The sequence below is a fragment of the Acinonyx jubatus genome, chromosome D4 (genome assembly GCF_027475565.1).
Source record: "Acinonyx jubatus isolate Ajub_Pintada_27869175 chromosome D4, VMU_Ajub_asm_v1.0, whole genome shotgun sequence".
In the NCBI taxonomy this organism is placed as follows: Eukaryota; Metazoa; Chordata; class Mammalia; order Carnivora; family Felidae; genus Acinonyx; species Acinonyx jubatus.
In genome coordinates this window covers 566,313-584,979 of record NC_069391.1, presented here as the reverse complement: position 1 = coordinate 584,979, position 18,667 = coordinate 566,313, and the positions used below count along the sequence as shown (strand labels likewise).

At 56.8% G+C, this 18,667-nt stretch overlaps 2 protein-coding genes across 7 annotated transcripts in view; both read right to left on the bottom strand.

The window, feature by feature from the left end:
- EXD3 (exonuclease 3'-5' domain containing 3) overlaps positions 1–18,667 on the bottom strand; it is an 80,606-nt gene that overhangs the window by 55,764 nt on the left and 6,175 nt on the right. For 3 of the 6 annotated variants that reach the window (XM_053204296.1, XM_027051009.2, XM_027051008.2), the window contains exon 3: positions 4,789–4,904. In XM_053204296.1, the coding sequence (XP_053060271.1) occupies positions 4,789–4,891 (103 nt within the window). In that variant the 5' untranslated portion in view covers positions 4,892–4,904. Of the gene's footprint in view, positions 1–4,788; positions 4,905–7,051; positions 9,775–18,667 lie in introns of those variants that run through there. The other 3 variants (XM_053204295.1, XM_053204297.1, XR_008290788.1) reach the window with 2 other exon arrangements.
- On the bottom strand, positions 9,225–18,224 carry LOC106989051 (tigger transposable element-derived protein 1-like). Its single transcript, XM_027050990.2, has 3 exons — positions 16,784–18,224; positions 10,090–10,166; positions 9,225–9,284 (listed from the first exon to the last, which is right to left on the bottom strand). The coding sequence occupies exons 1-3, from the start codon at positions 18,222–18,224 to the stop codon at positions 9,225–9,227; spliced, it is 1,578 nt and encodes a 525-aa protein (XP_026906791.2).

Genomic DNA, 18,667 nt, shown 5'->3' with positions numbered 1-18,667 from the left:
CCACCTGTCTTAACCATCCACCCAAATCACAGCGAGACGGGACTCCGACCCCACCCAGCCCCAAGCAGCACCCTAGCTAAGGCGAGCGGCACTGGCCCGGAGAGGGCAGGTGTGGACCAGTGTAAAGACCTCAAGTCAGAGCTGGGCACACACGGGACCCGATGTGTGACCACAGTGGCCCCAGGAACTGGGTAACCCTATTGAGAGGACCCTGGAGCATCTCCTGGCCTCACACCTACAGAAAATCCATCCCCCAGTTGTAGATATGAATGTGAAAGATAAATAGGGCCTCTGGGAGAACATCTTGAAGACCTTGGGCTGGAGAGGTCTCCCAAAGAAGTCAATCACACAAAAGATTCGCACTGATCAGAAGGGCCCTGCAGGAACCGGAAGACGGCTCTCCTGTCCGGCCTGGTCCTGCCCTCACCGGGGGCTGTCTAAGGGCACAGCCCTGCTCCAAGCTGCTTTCCCAGCACCTAAGACCTGGGCCCCACTGGGAGCTATGCCCTGGACATGCCCCCCCGACTCGGCCCACACAGCTAGACCCTACACACGGGCTGAGAGGCTACCATCGGTCCCTCCCAGGAAGGGAGCACATTGGACCATGCTCACGGCTGTGGTCTGGGCCTTGATGGGTGCTCCACAGTGACCTCGGTGCCAGGGCCAGGCGTGCACGGCCACCAGCTCAGAGTGGCCTCAGGGAGACCTCTGGAGGGGACCTGAGGCCAGTCTGGGTGGGGTGAGGCATGGCAAGGGCGTGGCCTGGGTGGGTGCAGAGTTATGGGCAAGATGCAGGCAGGGGGTCAGGGAGGTCCCCTAGGCTGAGGGGGGGGCTCCTAGACTGACGCCCATCCAAAGACACAGAAAGGGAGGACTTGGGAGGTGTCTGTCTAAAGGGTTAGATAAGCAAGCTCAGTGTCACTCTGCAGAACCCAGGGAGGGGCCTGTGTCCCCACTGCCCTGGCCTAGGGATTTAGGCAGGAGGCTGGGGCCTAGGAGGGCACGTGGGGCCTGGTGCCGAGGGGCCTCTGCCCACAGCCTGCCATGACCTCCACCTCCCCACCCCAGGCCTGGATCCGGGACCCGAGACAGATGGCCTCCGGCCTATACCTGGCCCCTGACCCCATCCCAGGACCACGCAGGTGGGGGCAGGTGGGGGGCTGTATGCAGGGAAGACACTGAAAAGACACTCAATCCCCAGAGCCAGACCTTCACCCCTGTACCCTGGGCTGCTTCTCCCCGCCAGGCACGTGGGCCTCACTGGCTGTCCTGGCCACAGCCCTCCCACACATGTGCCTGGGGGCCACAAGGCAGCCAGGGGCTCGGGCAGAGGCACAGGATGGCCCACCTTCTGCCCTGCCCCCTCCCATCCTGCTTCCCAGGTGCCCACTGGACACCAAGAGCTACCGGCTACCTCCACTCGTGAGGTGGCCGACAGGAGGAAGAGGGATGCAGAGACAGGGACAGACAGGACAGACAGATGCCGCTTCATCTAAAATGCCACTGAGTCTAAGCTACCTCAGTGGCCTTCACTTTAAGAAACAGACGCATTCCAGAAAACGTGTTCAGCTGCCATGCCAACTGCCAGGAAGACCCGTACTATTTTCTATCGCGAAGCTGGTGTTAAGGAATAAAATAAATAAAGTGGGTGCTTTTTACTGCTGGAGTCGGGGAGATGAAGTTCAGAAACCACAGCTGGGCGTGACTGAGCTGGGCTGCGGTCTCCATGAAGCCACCTCTCCTCGGATACTCGGTCCTCCTCGGAAGTCAGGGACCTGGATACACAGCTGCGCTCAGGTCAGGGTCTGCAGAGCTCCAGTGCCCACCCCGCCAAGCCCAGGCCACCCCGACCACACCTGCCCTCTCTTCAGGTGGCCTGGAAGCCATCGGGTCATCGCGGTGTGCACCCCCACCCCCAGGACAGCTGTCTTGACCCTGTCGGCCCTGAGAAAGGACCACAGCATCAGGCCCCGTCACATCTGCAGACCTAGAAGCACCTCACAAAGGCCTGTCTCTGGGAGGCCAGCCCGTCCCCTCACTGCCCACCACACCACCTGGTGCAGGTGCCGGCCCCCTCTGCGGCAATGTCCACGTGAGTGCTGGCGGCAGGCGACATCCCACCTCCCAGGACAGGGGCTCACGGTTCCTCTGCAAAGCTGGGGACTGCCACTCTCTCCAGTGCACCTGTCTGCCCCTCTCGGTCCCCGGCCCCAGGTTCCACGCTCGTCTGGGATGTGATGGTGGGCCCAGCCCCTCCCGAGCGGGCACCGCGAGGGCAGGCGCCAGGCCAAGAGAAAGGGCGTTCCTCAAAGCTCCCAAATCCACACCTCCTGCCCGGCAGCCCCTCGGAGGCCCCCAACGGCACCCAAACCCCACGGGCAGGGTGAGCTCTCCGGTGGGGGCCGTCCCCATCTGGGAAGTGGGGCGAGAAGGGCTTGTTATCTTGCCTCCTCCGACAAGCCGTGGGCCCCCAAGACAGACCTCGCCTGTCCTCAGCACAGGGCCCCTAAGCGCGAGGCCGGCAAACAGCCGTGGAAGTCAGGACGAGCCAGGGCGTCCACACAGACGCAGGCTCTCGCTGTCTGCGACAAGACCACACAGCTTATGGGTCCGCTCAGGTGAGCGTGTGATCCACACACAGAAACTACCAGACTTCGAGGGCACATTAGAGCATCTGCTGGAAGAAAAGATCCTACTAACAACAGGGATTTAAAATGACGGCACAGCTACTTGTAAAAACAATGTGGAACTGGGCGCCTGGGTGGTTCCTGAGTTAAACATCTGACTCTTGGTTTCAGCTCAGGTCATGACCTTAGGGTTCCTGCGTCCGAGCTCCACGTCGGGCTCTGCGCTGACAGTGCGGAGCCTGCTTGGGATTTTCTCTCTGCCCTTTCCCTGCTCTCTCTCTCTTTCTCTCTCTCTCAATATAAATAACATTAAAAAAAAAAAACAACAACTGCGGAAAATCAATTTTTTAAAAAGCACATCTAAGAAGAAAAGACAGCTAGGAAGGCAAACCCTGTCCTTGAGGGGCGTTCCCTTTTTTATGGCTGCGCAGAAATTTACCCTAAACCGGTCATTTCTTACACTCACAGATCCCACAGGCCAGGAATGCTGGCACTGGGCTCTCAGAGAAAGGTCATTTTGATTTCGTCTGAATGCGGGGGCTGTGTCTGATCTGGGAGGGGCTGTATCTGATCGGGGTGGGGGGCTGTGTCTGATCCGGGGGTGGGGCTGTGTCTGATCCAGGGGGTGCTGTGTCTGACCTAGGGGGTGCTGTGTCTGATCTGGGGGGAGGCTGTCTAATCCAGGGGGGGTTATGTCTGATCAGGGGGGCTGTGTCTGATCTAGGGGGTGCTGTGTCTGACCTAGGGGGTGCTGTGTCTGATCTGGGGGGAGGCTGTCTGATCGGGGGGGGGGGCTATGTCTGATCAGGGGGGCTGTGTCTGATCCAGGGGGTGCTGTGCCTGACCTGGGGGTGCTGTGTCTGATCCGGGGGCGGGGCTGTGTCTGATCCGGGGAGGGGGGCTGTGTCTGATCCAGGGGGGCTGTCTGTTCTCAGGGTGGCCTGTCCCTCTGCTAGCTCCAGTAGACCAAGGGTGAGGCCCGCAAGACCCTGGATGGCAGGCGCTGCTCTGCATATCCTCAGACTGAGGCCCAGGTGTGATGGCCGGGTGTCACGTCAGGGCAGGCCCCACCCTACATGCGCCCCAAGGGGATGGGCAGACGCAGGAGGGCCTGACACACCACCCTGGGTGAGGCCCTGAGAGAAGGAGGGGCCGGAAGATTCCCTGTCCCAGACCCAGAGTCCCTGCCCCAGGCCCCAGGTCCCCCAGGCCCCAGGTCTCTGTCTCCCCCCAGACCCTGGGTCCCTATCCCACCAGGACCTGGGTCCTCGCTCCTGTCTCTGGTTGGCTCAATGGGCAGAGGTGACCCCCAAACTGATGACCCAGTTTGGAGGCTGCCGTGGGGAACACCTGGAGACCATGGCTGCCCCGAACAAAAGAGGCAAGCCGGACCCTCAGGGTGGAAATGAGAAAACAGCTCTTTGCTGACCACATCCAGGGCCACCAAGCTGAAGATGCCTCCCTTCCCCACGGAGGAGCTTCCGTGCCCAAATAGGCCCCTCATCTCCGGTCAGGACCCGGGGCCAACGCCCTGCACTGTCCGCTTCCACCCCTGGGCGCAGGGCAGGAATACCCCACGGGGTTTGGGGCTCCTGTGCTTGCAGCCTGGCCCGGGCCCCTGCTTTTCAGACACATCCCGGTCCCCTCCCCGCTCCTTCTTGGCAAGACGGATCAGACGCCCATGTGTGGAGCCCAGAGACTGTGCGTGTCGAGCCAGGACTCAGAGAGACAGCCGTCCTTCCCAAGTGCCCGCACACACGCCTGAGTGTCTGTCCAGTCCCGCAGTCCTCCTGGCAGCCCGCAAGCAGGTGGCCAGCACGCAGCCCGCCCTGGGACAACCAGGCCACGTGGCTTATCCTCGAGAGCCGGTGGCGCCCTTCCCAGCGCAAAGAGAGGCGCCTACCTGCAGCCCTCGAGACCGGACGGCGGCGCTGCCGTGCTGTGTCGCCTGCACGCTCGCACCCGCTCCCGGGGCGGCCTCGCACAAGGCCACAGCACGGGATGCCTTCCCCCAGGGCGCCTACCTGGTGCACACACGTACCCCATACCCGGACAGACCTCCCCTGCCACACCCGCTGCACGCGCACCCCGCACGCGCTCCCACGCCTGGCCCTGCCAAATGCAGCCAGCCGGACTCAGGGCCGTAGGCGCGCAGACTCACCTGTGCAACGGCGCTCGCTGCCAGTGGAGTTGCCAGCGGGGTCTGTGTCTCCAGCGGCGGGGTCGCCGGCAGCGGGGTCGCCAGGAGGGTCAGCCGGGTCCATCCTCAAGGCGGCGCTGGGGAAGAAAGCGGGCAGCTTGAGGAGTGAGGAATCGGCGGAGAGAGACAAGTAGAACCACACGCCAAGGGCCCGCCTCTGTGGTCAGGGTGCGGGGGCCCAGGCGCCCTCGGCTCCACCCGCCAGCTGGCCTCAGAGACGGGCTCGCCACGAGGACCCGGGAGCCAGCCCACACAGGCACACGCACCGCTAACTGACGCCGCCCGGCAGCAAGCCGTTACGTCCATGACACACTTCTCCACGTTTCTGGAGATTAGCCTGTCCTCCCTCCCCTCCTCTGTGCCCAGGAGGCCTTAAAAAGGCTTCGTCTCCATTCACGGTTGTTCCTTTGCACCACAGTAACGCCTGCATGGCCTACCGCGTAAACCCCAAATCCTCACACGGGCACGGGAGAGGAGACCCACTGTGCTCCCTACTCCAAACTTCCTACCCAGAGGAGCTCTGCTAGCTATGCCCTTGGATACTTTCATTTATCTTTCTAGAGAATACGTTGATGTGGTTATTCCTTCAGTTTCAGTCTTACCTGTGATGGACCGACCTCAAGGGAAGAATTCACTATCGTCCCCCAGCACCGCCTGCATACCCCACAACCTCCTGAAACGGTTCTGAGAGTCTTCCTTTGGCTCACTATTTATAGAAGACATGAGTACACCTGTGTAAATACTATCCCCAGCTGAGCCACACGTGCACTACGGTTATTTCTCCTTTCTTGCAGAGTTTGCTCCAGACTTCTGCTCTGGTCACGTGGGAGGGCTGGCACTGACGCAGCCCTCCCACTGCAAACATCAACTGGACAACACAGTCGAGGCAGCTGATTCTGGACAACAGGCCACACACAACTGTGCTTCCTGACAGCAGGACAATGCCCGAGGAGGGCCCCAGGATGACCGCCTCCCACTGAGGGCAATCCCCCAGCCAGGACCACTGATCTGGAACCCAGGGAGCACAGCATTCCACCAAGTGGAGGAGGTGGCAGGCCATCTGCAGGGCAGCGCACCGGCAAGAGGGGCGGTTGAAGCAGCCGGGAGTGTGTATGAGTAATGCAGGATCCCCACGGCTCCCAGAAACAGTTGCCTTGGGGCTGAGACTGAAACAGAGACACTAGCAGTCAAGCAGTGCTAGACACATTAGACTCCAGCCCAGACAACGCTGCAGCATCTAGCCAAGACTCCAGAAAGGCCAGGCCTTGGTGCTATGCCTAGAGTGAGCCCCACTCCTGACCTGCCCTGCCAAAATCCAAAACCAAGCCCCGGTAAAATCCACAATGGAGCACTTTGCAGGTTGAGTCCCACCAACACAAAGACCCATCCTCACGAAATGCCAAGCCATGCTCGCCTGTTCACGGTAATCAGCTAGAAATTAACTGCCTACTACAACACAGGTCAACGTTCTTCAGAGGAAGATAACAGAATCCAGAGTTGCTGCGATGCACCATTCACAATGTTCGGTACATGATATGAGAATCACAAGATCTACCCAGAAACAGGAAACTATGGCTCATAATCAAGGAGAAAACATTACAAAAAACAACAATAACGAAACAAACCCAAAAAATAGAAACCAACTCCACGTGGCTCAGATGTTGGATTTATCAAAGACTAACACAACCGTTGTAAGTGTATGCAAAGAATGAATGGAAAACATGTCCAAAAAGTTAAAGGAAAACATGGTCATAATGAGTAAACAGACAAGGGAAAATGGAAATTACTTGAAATTATATAGAGGAACTAAATGGCAATTCTCCGATAAAAAGTATAATAGCTGAAATGAAAAATTCACTGATTGGGCCTGACAGTGGATTGGAGATGATGGCAGATGAATCGGGGGATTTGAAGACAGATCACTAGAAATCATCCTACGTAAAGAATGGGGAAAGGGAATAGATCAAAGAACAAATTGCACTGCTGGATGCTCTACATTGCCATCATTAATGGGACTCTGACAGAATTCTAACACCTCTCTCCACATGTTTAAACAATCCTGGAAGTCTGTCACTTGTTCTTAAAGACATCCCTTCTCAAGCCTCTGTCCTCTGTCTCAGTCTGGACAGCCACTCTCCAGCCCTGTGCCATAGCTTCCACCCTGAGACTCCCATTCTCTTCCTCTCCCGGTGCCTCCTGCGTTTCTGGACTTCCAAGTCCTCACCTTCCCCAGTTTTCCTCTGGTTTTGAGGAGCACATTCTCCAGCATCTTCCTGAGATCAATCGCAAAGAAGCACATTTAACAAGGCTTTGGTTGTCTGCAAGAGTTTTCCCTGGGCCCTTGCTCCTGGCTGGAAGTCTGGCTGTGTGTGGGCGGCAGGTGATGGCGATGGCCCTCCACTGCCTTCTAACTCCCAGTGCCGGTGCCAAGAGGTCTGCAGCCACCTGACTCCCCACTGCATGCAGGACGCTTGTCTCCTCCTCCCGAGGCACCCTCCCTTCAAGCATCCAGGGTCTCAGCAGGATGGATGGGGTGGAGTCCATTGGGTACGCTTATGTCCCTCAGTTCTGGGACATGTCTTTTATTTTTCCTTGACAATGTCCTGGCCTCCCTGTCCTCCGTCCTGTCCCGGAAGTGCTCTTAGATACTGAGCTTCCTGGAAGAACCTCTATTTTTCTTATCTCTCCTCTTCTGTGCCTTTGGGGAAGGTTTCCTGAACTTTATTTTTTAAAATGCTCATTGCATTATTCATTTCCGCTATCAAAATTTCATTAATCAAGAACTCTTTCTCCTCTTACCCCAGAGGACCTCATGACTCAGTCTTTGTTTTCATACACATTCTTCTGTATCGACGCCCTTTTTCCTGCTTACACAGTGACTGTCTTTCCTCTCAGAAGCTTTTCTCAAGCGTCTGGAGACCACTGCTCATATTCAAGAGTGAGGCACTGAACAGCCGCCTGGGGGCTGAGCAGAAGCCAGTGCTCGGTGCGGGTACACTGGGGGCCTGGGAGACCAGGGCCCAGAGGTCTCTTGCCTTAGCCGGTCTGTCAGGAGGGAATGCTCCCTCCTCACCTGCAGACGGGCACTCAGCTGCCACAGCCCAGGTCCCCGAGGTCAGGGTCTGACCCCTCCGCTTGAAAACACCCCCAAGACCCTGGTTCCAGTCTGGAGCCTCCCTGGGTTCGGGCCAGGACGGGGCCACCCCTCTGCCTCAGGCTCCAGCTTTCTCAGGCTGTTAGTCACCCTGCTTTCCATCTCCTCCCCTTGTCTTTTCCGTTAAGCACTTTTGCCTTTAGTAAAAAGGCAAAACTGTCCTTTTAAAATGCCTTTACCATCATTTTAATGGGCCTCAAAAGAGGCTGGGGTAGGCAGCCACCACCCAGTCTCTGTGGCTCTTGGCCGGCAGGCAGGCGTCTCTGCTATAAACCCAGCTCCTGCAGAGCTCACGCTCTGTTCACAGTGCTGCCGTATGTCTCACTACTCTCCTACGTGTTGTCGCACCCAAGTCCATAAATGATGTCGGCCTGCACGGTTCTCTTCTTGGAACACCCGCCCCAGAGGTGTGCACATCTCCTACCACAGCTCAGATGAATGGATGCCCGGCCTGGGCTTCTCGCCAGGAAAGAAGGGGAGAGACGGGACTACAGGAGGGGGTGGTCCTCACGGCGAGCTTACAACCCCACCCCACCCCACCCACAGACTGGCCCCCGGGGGCGGGGGGACGCCTTTCCTAGGGTGGCCAAAGCAAAGCACCACAAACGTATGGCTGAAACCACAGAAATCTAATCTCTCTCAGTTCTGGAAAAGGGAAGCCAGATATCAAGGTGTCGAGGCCTCTCTCCTGGGTGTGAACGCGGTCGTCTTCCCCCTGTGTCTTCCTTCTGTGCATGTCTGTGTCCTGATCTCTTACACAAGGACACCACTCAGAGTGGATGAGGGCCCACCCTAATGACTTCATTTCATCTTAATCAGCTCTGTCAAGATGCTGTCTCCAAACACGATCACATCCTGAGGTGCTGGGCTTCGCGCTTCAGCATATGAATTTTTAGGGGGACACAACTCAACCGTAACAGGCGGGCTAGACACCCCTGATGCTTCCCCACGTTTGGGTCCGAACCGGTCAGAGCACCCTCGGGCACTAAGGGACCACATCCGGTCTGACCCTCCACCAGAGCCAGGGGGATTGCCGTTCATTTGCGTGTGAGAAAAAGGGGGTCATCTGGGACTAAACCTGGGTTTTCTTCCAGCTCTTTCCCTGCACCACTGTTCACTTTTATTTGTTTTTAACTGGCTTTTTACTATTTATAAAGGCAATTATGCATATTAGCAGAGTATTTGGAAAATGAAATAAGCTTCCAAATTTTGAAAAATTAATGCAAAGGAAAGCTATTAAAAGCTACAGTCGTGTGCTGTTCACCTCCTGGCCGTTGCCCCGACGCTCCGGGTGCCAGCCTCCCTGCAGAGACACGTGGTCAGGGTCAGCGCTCCCGCCGCGTGCGGCAGCCCTCCTCCCCTCCTGGTGCTGGGTGCAGGATGGGCCCTCGTGCGGTGACAAGGAGGGACAGGCGCCTTCCTGCAGGCGGGGTTGTGCCGAGTTACTGCGCCCCCGACTCGCCACCCCTGCCACGCGCACTGCACACGCTGGGTACAGCACGCTCCAGGCACAGGCTCCCACACCCCAGGGCCCCTCCTTCTCCTCACAATAGACCATCCTGTCTCCTACCTAACTCAAGAAACAGAAGGACTCTCAGCAGGAAGACGCTGAGACAGGGACAGCTCTCACTTTAACATAGCACAATCATAATTTCTCTCTATTGTGGGTTTCCTCCTGGATCTTGTTCCGAAATCACGTTAAGGTAGCTCAAGTCCACAATAAACGCCAAATGTGCCAAACCAGAAGATCCTGAGGGCTCCGCTCCAGCCTGCAAGACCAAAGCATCTCCCAGACGGCGGCCTACCCTTGCCCCTGCCCCACCTTGACCGTGGCCCACACCATGCCAGACCCCCGCCCACACCCCAGACCACCTTGACCCACCTCACACACCTGCCTGACCCTGGCCCTCGGGCCTTCCCCAGCCCTGCACCCCAACCCCCCCTTCCCACACCTGGCCTTGCCCCTGACCCCGCCCCCAGACCCAACCCGCCCCGCCAGACCTGCTGCCTGGAGGCCTCCTTCCTCATGCACCACAGCAGGCAAGTCAGGGGGACAAAGACTCGTTCCCACAGCACACCCTCTTTGGGGGTCTCGGCCACCCCTGCACCTGCACCCCTGCACACTGGCCAGGCCCCATGCGGCACACGCACAGGTGCTCCTCCAGGCCCATGGCCAGGCTCTCCGCTGGAAGGAGCAGCAGGAGCTGGGGGCTCTCCTCGTTTGTCTGCTTGTCTCACATGTAGCCAACCTGCCACCTTCGTCCCTCACGGTCTTTCCCCCGTGACACCTGCCGGGTCACAGTCTCCCGCCGATCCACCTGTCTGTTTACTGCTGTCCCTTTCCTGGGAGTCCCCACAAAGCTGGGTGCTGAGGGGGCAGTCCGGTGCCACAAGTGCCCTCGTGGGCTGTGCCAAGGAGACCTCTCAGGCCCCTGTGGCCTCAAGAGGGAGGAGAACTCTTGGGCCCAGCAGACGGCCCCCATGAGGGGAAGCTGGAGACCGTCCAGGTCCTGTGGGCCCCTCCCTGAGGAGGCACCAGGAGCCCCGCCCATTTCTTCCTCTGTTCAGTCCTTCAACCCTGGTTCCTCCCTGGGCTAACTTGGAGCAGCCTCCATCCAGGCCTCAGCAAGGCCAAGGCCCTGGCCTGGCTTCTCCATGGTGTCAACACCATTGTTTAACGTTTCTAGAGCCCTTGACACTTCATGGCATGTGTAGCACATGTGCAGAAGGGCCTCTTAGGCAGGGTCCTTCCACACCACGCCCCACCCAAGCAAGCAGCAAACCCCCAAGGGCAGTGTGAGCCCCTGGGGCCACATCCTGTGCCTGCATTTCCTGGACACAAGGATGGGGGTGGGGAGGAGCAAAGAGCATGATGTGGGGGGCGGGAGTTCCCCCCAGGGTACAGAGTTCTGGCTCAGCACCCTTTTGTCCACCATCCAAAAACACAGGGCCAAGCACCCACCACCTGCATGACCGAGAGCCATGTGGGTGGTTTAAATAAACCCCAAATGGTGGCTCCTCCCCCTGGCCTCTGTCTCTGGGCCGACTGCAGGCAGGTGCCCTGTGCTGCCCTCTGAACTGCAGGCCACTCTGACAGCTGCTAGAAGGGTCTCAGAGGGAGGCCGAGGGCTTGCCACGCGCCCTGTCTGAAGCCCTCCTTCAGGCACAGCCAGGCCCCCAGGCTACCCCCTCTCTTTGGCTATCCCCACCCTTGTGTGGTCTGAGGGGCTCCTCTTTAAAAAGGTAGAGCTGGGGCTCCTGGGTGTCTGAGTCAGTTGAGCATCCCACTCTTGATTTCAGCTCAGGTCATGACCCCAGGGACGTGGGATCCAGCCCCACACTGGGCTGTGCGCTCAACGTGGAGCCTGCTTGGGATTCTCTCTCTCTCTCTCTCTCTCTCTCTCTCTCTCTCTCTCTCTCTCCCTCTCCCTCTCCGCCCCTCCCCAACTCATCCCCCCCTCCACCTCTCAAATAAATTTAAAAAAAGGTGGAGCCCCAGTCCAATCAGAATTATAATAAAGACTAGCATCGGTGCAGGGCAAAGGTTCCTCTGACCCCTTCAAGTCAGGTCACCAGAGGAGGAAGCCTGTCCTGCAGACCAAGTGTGGTCCATCCATGCCTTGTGGTCAGGCTCTTTCCACGCCGCATACAGCACAAACTGCCATGACCCCGACGACCTCCTTTGCACTGCAGCCACCCGCTTCGCCGGTCAGCCCAGGAAGGAGGCAGATGACCAAATGGCCCTTTTGAGGGAGGGGCCTTTTTCTAGTGGACAAACCCCTACGACTCCAAGATTTGCCACAGGCTCTCTTCCCCTTTTCTCTAAGTAGCATAGCACCCAGCGTCTGGCCACCCAGAGGCGGGCAGTGGGCTCCACTCACAGGCCAGTCCCAGGACAGGTAGACGGACCTACCCCCTCCTCCTGGAGAAAGGACCGAGAAACTCCGCTCGGCTCTCATTACACAACCTTTGTTCTGTTCCCGAGCCCTGGACAAAGTACAGCAACACACTGAAACCCATGTGCTTCTGAGAATGAAAACAGCTGGCAGAGAGCAAGTTCAAGTTCACCCCACGACAGACTTTTTTAATTGACCTCATTTTAAAGTGAAAATTAAAAACTCTGGAGTCCAAATCATCTGTAGCTGGAAATGCGGTTCTGGGTTTACAACCCACACCACAACCAGCAGGCCTTCCCACGGACGGCCTTCCAGGAGCCCACTGGGGTGAGCGGCTCCTGGCAGTTTGAGAACTTCTGTTTAAAACGAACGGTCAAAATGTGCAACTCATTTAAGCACCATGTATTTTCCTGAAAGGCGGCTAACCTGAGCCAGGTTCTTGCTGGGTACCCTGCAGCACAACAAAACATCTGCCTCAAAGAACCCACTCACTCCAGAGGCCCTGCTCCCTGGCCCCTGCTCCACACCTGAGCGGGAAGCCCCTGGCCCAGCGGCAAGCCCGGCGGCAGGAGGGCGCGGGCCAGGTGGCCTCCTCTGGACAGCTGGCCCAGGAGAGCCTACCTGACAGCCGCACAGGCCCGCCAGGCCCCGCAGATGTGAAGCCGAATGAAGGAACCACCCTTTTACGTGGAGCCAGACAGCCAGCAGGGGGAGCCCTCAGCCCTAGCGTTCTGCGCCAGCCGCACACCCAGCAGCAAGAGAGGCACCTGTGCGTGCGTGCACACTACTTTAGCTGGGGCTTCATTCACCCCTCAGCAGGAAGGACTCGGCCAAGGAGAAGCTGCCGGCACCCTGAGCCCTCCCTTCCTCCAAGCGGTTTCCCTTCCAAGCAGTGCCTCACAACCGTCTCCTTTTTCTCTGTAAAGTAACCTTCCTCTCCTTTGTTCTCCAGACTTGCCTGTGGCTTCGTCATGGCTTGCTCGTCCCGGATTGCAAAGCCTCTGCCATTCCCGCGTGAGCCCATTTTGCTGGCAAAACAACTGGCCATCTAATTATCAGGGTCGACACAAGCCATGTCCAGTGTTTGCTACAGGTTCCCGATGCTCCAGGGCGCACTGACCGAGCAGGACCCAAGGCCTCCCGAAACCCTGCCCCTCGGCCACGCCCCAGCCACCCTCCCAGCAGTGTTGTCTCCTCCAGGCAGGGCCCGCTGGCATCCTGCACAGTTCAGGCTGGGGTCCCGGCCCAGCCGCATGGTGAAGTGGGCAGCCTGGGGCAAGTGAGGGCATGGGAACCACAAGAGTGAGTGCGGCTGACACATGCACAGCCCCGGCTGTGACCTGGCTGTCTCGTCACCTCTACAGGAGGGAGAGCAGCGCGGGGCCCTGGCTTGCTCTGAGACGGGCCGGGAGGCACATTCTTCCGGCCGGTGGTCTCTCTGCACAGAGGCCACATGCGTGGGAGGAGCACGGCAGCAAAGCCTGAGACCTGGCTGGAAGCCCAGAGGGCCAGGCTCCTGGCCAGGACAGGACAGCATGGAGCAGACACTTCATGGTGTGTCCTGACCTGAAGCTACCCTCCAAGCCTCCCAGAAAGGTGGGAAGTAAAGGAAAAGGTCAGAAGTTAAAAGAATCCGGAAGGACCTACGTGGCTGGCTGAGAGTCCAAGGCGGCTGGCTACTGGCTTGAGCCTTCTGCCTGTCTGTCCCTCCGTCCCAGGAGAACAAGGCCAGGGGGCTTCCCGCGGCCACAGAGCACGATTCTCTCCACACTGTGGTCACTGAAGTGACTTTAGATGTCACCAAAGCACTCTCGTGAGAACGCCAAGTCATGGTCCCTTCACCGCTTTCCTATAATGCTTTTTGCAAACAGGCGGCACCGCTGTGTGGCCCCCTCTCCAGGTGAGTCCTGTGCCCTTTATCACAGGGGTGGCCGAGGCCGAGGAGGGGGTGACAACGGAGCTGCCAGCTCCCAGGCTCCACTGCCCGAGGCAGCCTCACTGCTGGGGGTGCCAGAGCCCTGGACTCCTCCTGGCGCCCCCTACACGGTGCCCAGCCCCCCACACGGCACCCAGCCTTCCCAGGCCCTATGGGTGGCAGCCCCCGCCCGTGTTACCCATAAGACATGCGGCAGGAATGCCGAGGGGCCGTCAGAGGGTCATCAGCTGGCACCAGCCCTGGAGCCCCCGAAGCCGTAGGCCTCATGGGGGAGGCCCCTGAGGCCTGGAGTCCCTGTCTCCTCCCAGCCCTGCCCCGCCCCCCACCCCCCACCATCCAGCAGGTCAGCTGCGCCCTACTTTTCAGTGCAAAATGTACCTGGCGTAAGGCATCAAATGTCTCTGTACTGATCTCTTATATCGATTACAGGTGGGAACGGTGATATTCGGGGAACACTGGACTTAGGAAATGAAAAGTAATTTCCTCTCCTGGGGCACCTGGGTGGCTCAGTCGGCTAAGCGTCTGCCTTCAGCTCAGGTCATGACCTCACGGTTTATGGGTTCAAGTCCCACGTCGTGCAGAGCCCACTTCAGAGCCTCTGTCCCCCCCCTTTCTCTGCCTCTCCTGCACCTGCACTCTCTCTCTCAAAAATAAACGTTCAGAAAAATTAACTCCACCCCCCACTTTTTTTAATGTTTTTTAACAGAAGCTCTATGCCCAATGTGGGGCTTGAACTCACAACCCTGAGGTCAAGAAACTCATGCTCTACCAACTGAGCCAGCCAGGCTCCCTGGACCAGAAAATTTTAAAGCACATGTGTGATTCACACATTTCTGCTGGGTCTTCGTTGGGTAAGCAGCCGGCCAGACAACAGGGGACCTGGAGGTGCCTGGCCGCCTCCGCAGAGATGGGCACCGGGCCCAAAGGCACCACTCTGCACAACAGCATCGGGATTCACCCTGCCGTCCCCAGATTCCAAATGCCAGTGGAGCTGGGGTCGCCACCCCAGACATGTTTGGGCGTCCAGCCTGGACCCTGAAAACAGGGGCCACTCAGGTCTGTTTTGTTAAAGGAGAATGCTAATTTGAAAGCCATTCCAATTCGTTTTCAACTGAATCAAATGTCCGGGCACACAGCTCAGTGATTTTTAAAAAGTTTTATTTATATGATACACATACTATGAAATCTACCCCTTTAAAGTGCACAACTCGGTGTTTTGGTATATTTAGGTAGGAGAAAACATCGCTGCTACCTAATGGCAGTACGTTTCCATCACCCCAGAAAGACCACCCATTAGCAGTTGCTCCCCATCGGCCCTCTCGGTGGCAACCACAAATCCACTTTCCGTCTCCTGGGATTTGCCTGTTTTGGACACTCAAAGAAAAGAGGTCATATGATACGCGGCCTTTTGCCTCTGGGTCCTGCAACCCAGCACGCTGCTTTCAAGGCTCATTCACGTTGTAGCACTGCTGGTACTTACTCCTTTTCACGGCTGAATAACATTCCACGGTACAGCCGGACCACACTCCTCTGCGGACGGGCATCTGGGTTGTTTCCACTTTGTGGCTGCCGTGGACGTTTGTGCATGGATGCTGTACGTGGAGGTGTGCCGTCATTTCTCTGAGAGTAGAGTTGCCGGGCTGAGCGGAGCTGGTTCGCTGGCTGACAGGCGGCCGCACTGCTTCCCACCACAGCGCACGAGGGGCCCAATTTCCGCACACCCTTGCCAACGTTTGTTGGTGTCTCTTCTATTTTGTCCGTGTCCGTGGGAGCGACGTTTAACTTACTGGTTCAACTTCAGGCCGTTCCTTTCTTTAAAAATTAAGACTGCCAATTTGAAATACAAGAAGGTAACTTTTCAGAGGTACCGCGAGGGGTACAGGTAGAACTGCTGTTGTGTGCCTCTCTGGCCGCCGCCATGGCGGGTGCTGATTCTGGGCTGGAGCGGCGCCCTTCCACACACTCACGACCATGTGCACATTGTCAAGACCGAGCGGGGTCTAGGCCTGCATTTGCAGCTCAGGGAGGAACCGGCCCCTCCAGAGTCCTGGCTGGGGGCCCTCACGAGAGGAGGCTCTTCGGGGACCCTTTCCCATGGGGCGCAGGCTGCGGCATGGCCCGGGGGCAGGGGGCAGAAATCACTGGCCCCAGAGCTCAGCTGGGCTTTCCAGCTCCACACCTGCTCTCGTGAGGGCCTCCTCACGGGGTAGAAGTCCTATGAATGATGAATGGCCACTTAAAAAAGACATTTTACAAAAACATCTAATGTCACGGGAAACAAAGTCCTCACAATGTGCCCTAGCGTTGAACCTAACCGAGAGCAGCCATGTTACGGCGTGTGCCGCAGGACAGCGGTGGTGTCAGCCCGGGACACGGCACGGACACGAAGGACATGGGGGCCCTGGTGGGGGGGGGCGGGGAGGGGGGTGCCTGCCAGTTCTCCGTACAGGAACGCCTTGGTTTGCGAGCATAATTCGTTCCGGAAACATGCTTGTGATCCAAAGCACTTGTATATCAAAGTGAATTTCCCCATAAGAGATAATGGAAATGCAGATGACTCATTCCACCACTCAAAAGTGTTCGTATGAAATATAATACAAAACAATAAAGAAAATACAAAATATAAAGGAAAATCAACAAATTAACCTGCACTGACCTTTGAAAACCTTCGTGGCTGGTGTGAGGGAGACAAGAGAGAGGAGGGTTATTGGGTAGGACGACTTTCACCATCACTAACGGAATCACTGCTGTCTATTGGCTCCGTGGAATCTCTTTCTTTTCGTGCAACTTTAACAGGGAACCTATCCAATGACACTTGCTTTTGCCTCCGTTTGAGGATTTCACGGAAATGGGACATCGCATTGTCGTTAAACAGATTCATCGCTCGCACTGCTACAGCCTTATTCGGGTGGTGCTTTTCTACGAACTTCTGCACTGTTTCCCACATTTCACACATCTCCCTAATCTCACTTGAAGTGAGGGATTCCTCGGCCTTTTTCTCCCCTGCAGACGAGATCTCCCCCATAACCTCTTGCTGCTGCTCGCGATGCAGACCCATCAGTTCGTCGGTGGTCGGCTCCTGGCCATGCTCCTCCACCAGCTCCTGACTGTCGTCCTCACTCACCTCCAGTCCCCTGGTCTTCCCCAAGGACACCGTTTCACCGACAACTGGCGGCTGCTGTTCATGAGCAAGCCCCTCTAAGTCAGGTCCAAGAACACAATCGGGCCACAGTTTTCTCCAAGCAGAATTGAGGGTTCTCTTGGTGACCCCATCCCAGGCTTTATCAATGATCTGGAGGCAGTTCACGATGTGGAAATGATTTTTCCAAAACTCTCGGAGGGTAAGGTTTGTTCCTTTGGTCACCTCAAAGCATTGCTGAAATAGTGCTTTGGTGTAAAGCTGTTTAAAGTTTGAAATGACCTGCTGATCCATGGGCTGGAGGACTGGAGTAGTGTTGGGAGGAAGGAACTTGACCTTAATGAACTCGAATTCCTCCAGCAGGTCGTCCTCAAAGCCTGGAGGATGAGCAGGGGCATCATCCATCACCAGCAAGGCTTTGAGCGGCAGATTCTTCTCTAAAAGGTATTTCTTCACTGCAGGACCGAAGGCCTCGTTGACCCACTCGACAAACAAGATACGAGTGACCCAAGCCTTGCTGTTGGACCTCCACATGACGTTTAACTGGCTCTTCTGCACCCTGCATTTCCTGAAGGCTCGTGGGTTCTCGGAATGATACACGAGCAGGGGCTTGACTTTGAAATCCCCACTCGCGTTAGCGCAAAACAAGAGGGTGAGACGGTCTTTCACGGGCCTGTGACCAGGCACTGCACTCTCTTCTTCCGTAATGTGCGTCCTCTTTGGCATCTCTTTCCAAAAAAGCCCCGTCTCATCGCAGTTAAAAACTTGCTCCGGCAGGTAACACTCGGAAGCCATGAGCTTCTGGAACTCGGTAGCAAACACCTCGGCTGCCTTAGCATCCGAACTCGCAGCCTCTCTGTGCCTCACAACACTACGGATGCCACTTCTCCTCTTAAAGTTATCAAACCATCCCCTGCTTGCTTTGAAGCCTTCTTCGTTTTCTGTTGACGTACCTGGCAGTTTACTTACAAGGTCGGTGTACAAGGCCTTTGCCTTCTCGCAGATAAAGTTCTCGGTCACGGTGTCACCTGCCAGCCGTTTCTCATTTATCCAAACCAGAAGCAACTTCTCTACATCTTCCAGAACACGTGGCCGTTGCTTTGATATTCTCGTGACTCCTTTCGCTGCATCTAGCCCCCTTATTTCTTCTTTCTTCTTTAATATTGTGCAAATGGTTGACGTAGACTTCTTATAAAATCTTGCAATTTCGGCCACTCGCATCCCTCGTTCGTACTTCTCGACGATTTCCTTCTTGACTTCCACCGTGATCATCTCCTTCTTCCTGCCTTTCTTTTCAACCTTTCTCTGCATGGGGGCCATTGCAAACGTTCACACAGATGCTGATTACAGCACAGTATTAACAAACTCTTGTCATAGACTGTATTTAATGGAACCGGCAATAAGGCAGCAGAGGAAAGGGTCTCTATCTGCAGGCAGCCTGACCTAGAATGAAGCAAAGCATTCCTAAGCTTACTCTTGTCTGGAAAAGCAAAGGACTGTCCATTGGTGCTTTGAAGTGACAAAAATACACCAGTGCCAGCTGAGGGCACCTTGTAACATTCTGAAAAACCACGGATATCTGCCAAACACCACAGCCTGAGACCAAACATCCAAGCATGGAAGACGATCACCCACAATCCCACAGAGAGAGAGAGAGAGAGAGAGAGAGAGAGAGAGAGAGAGAGAGGGAGGGAGAGAGAACAACCATTGGCTCA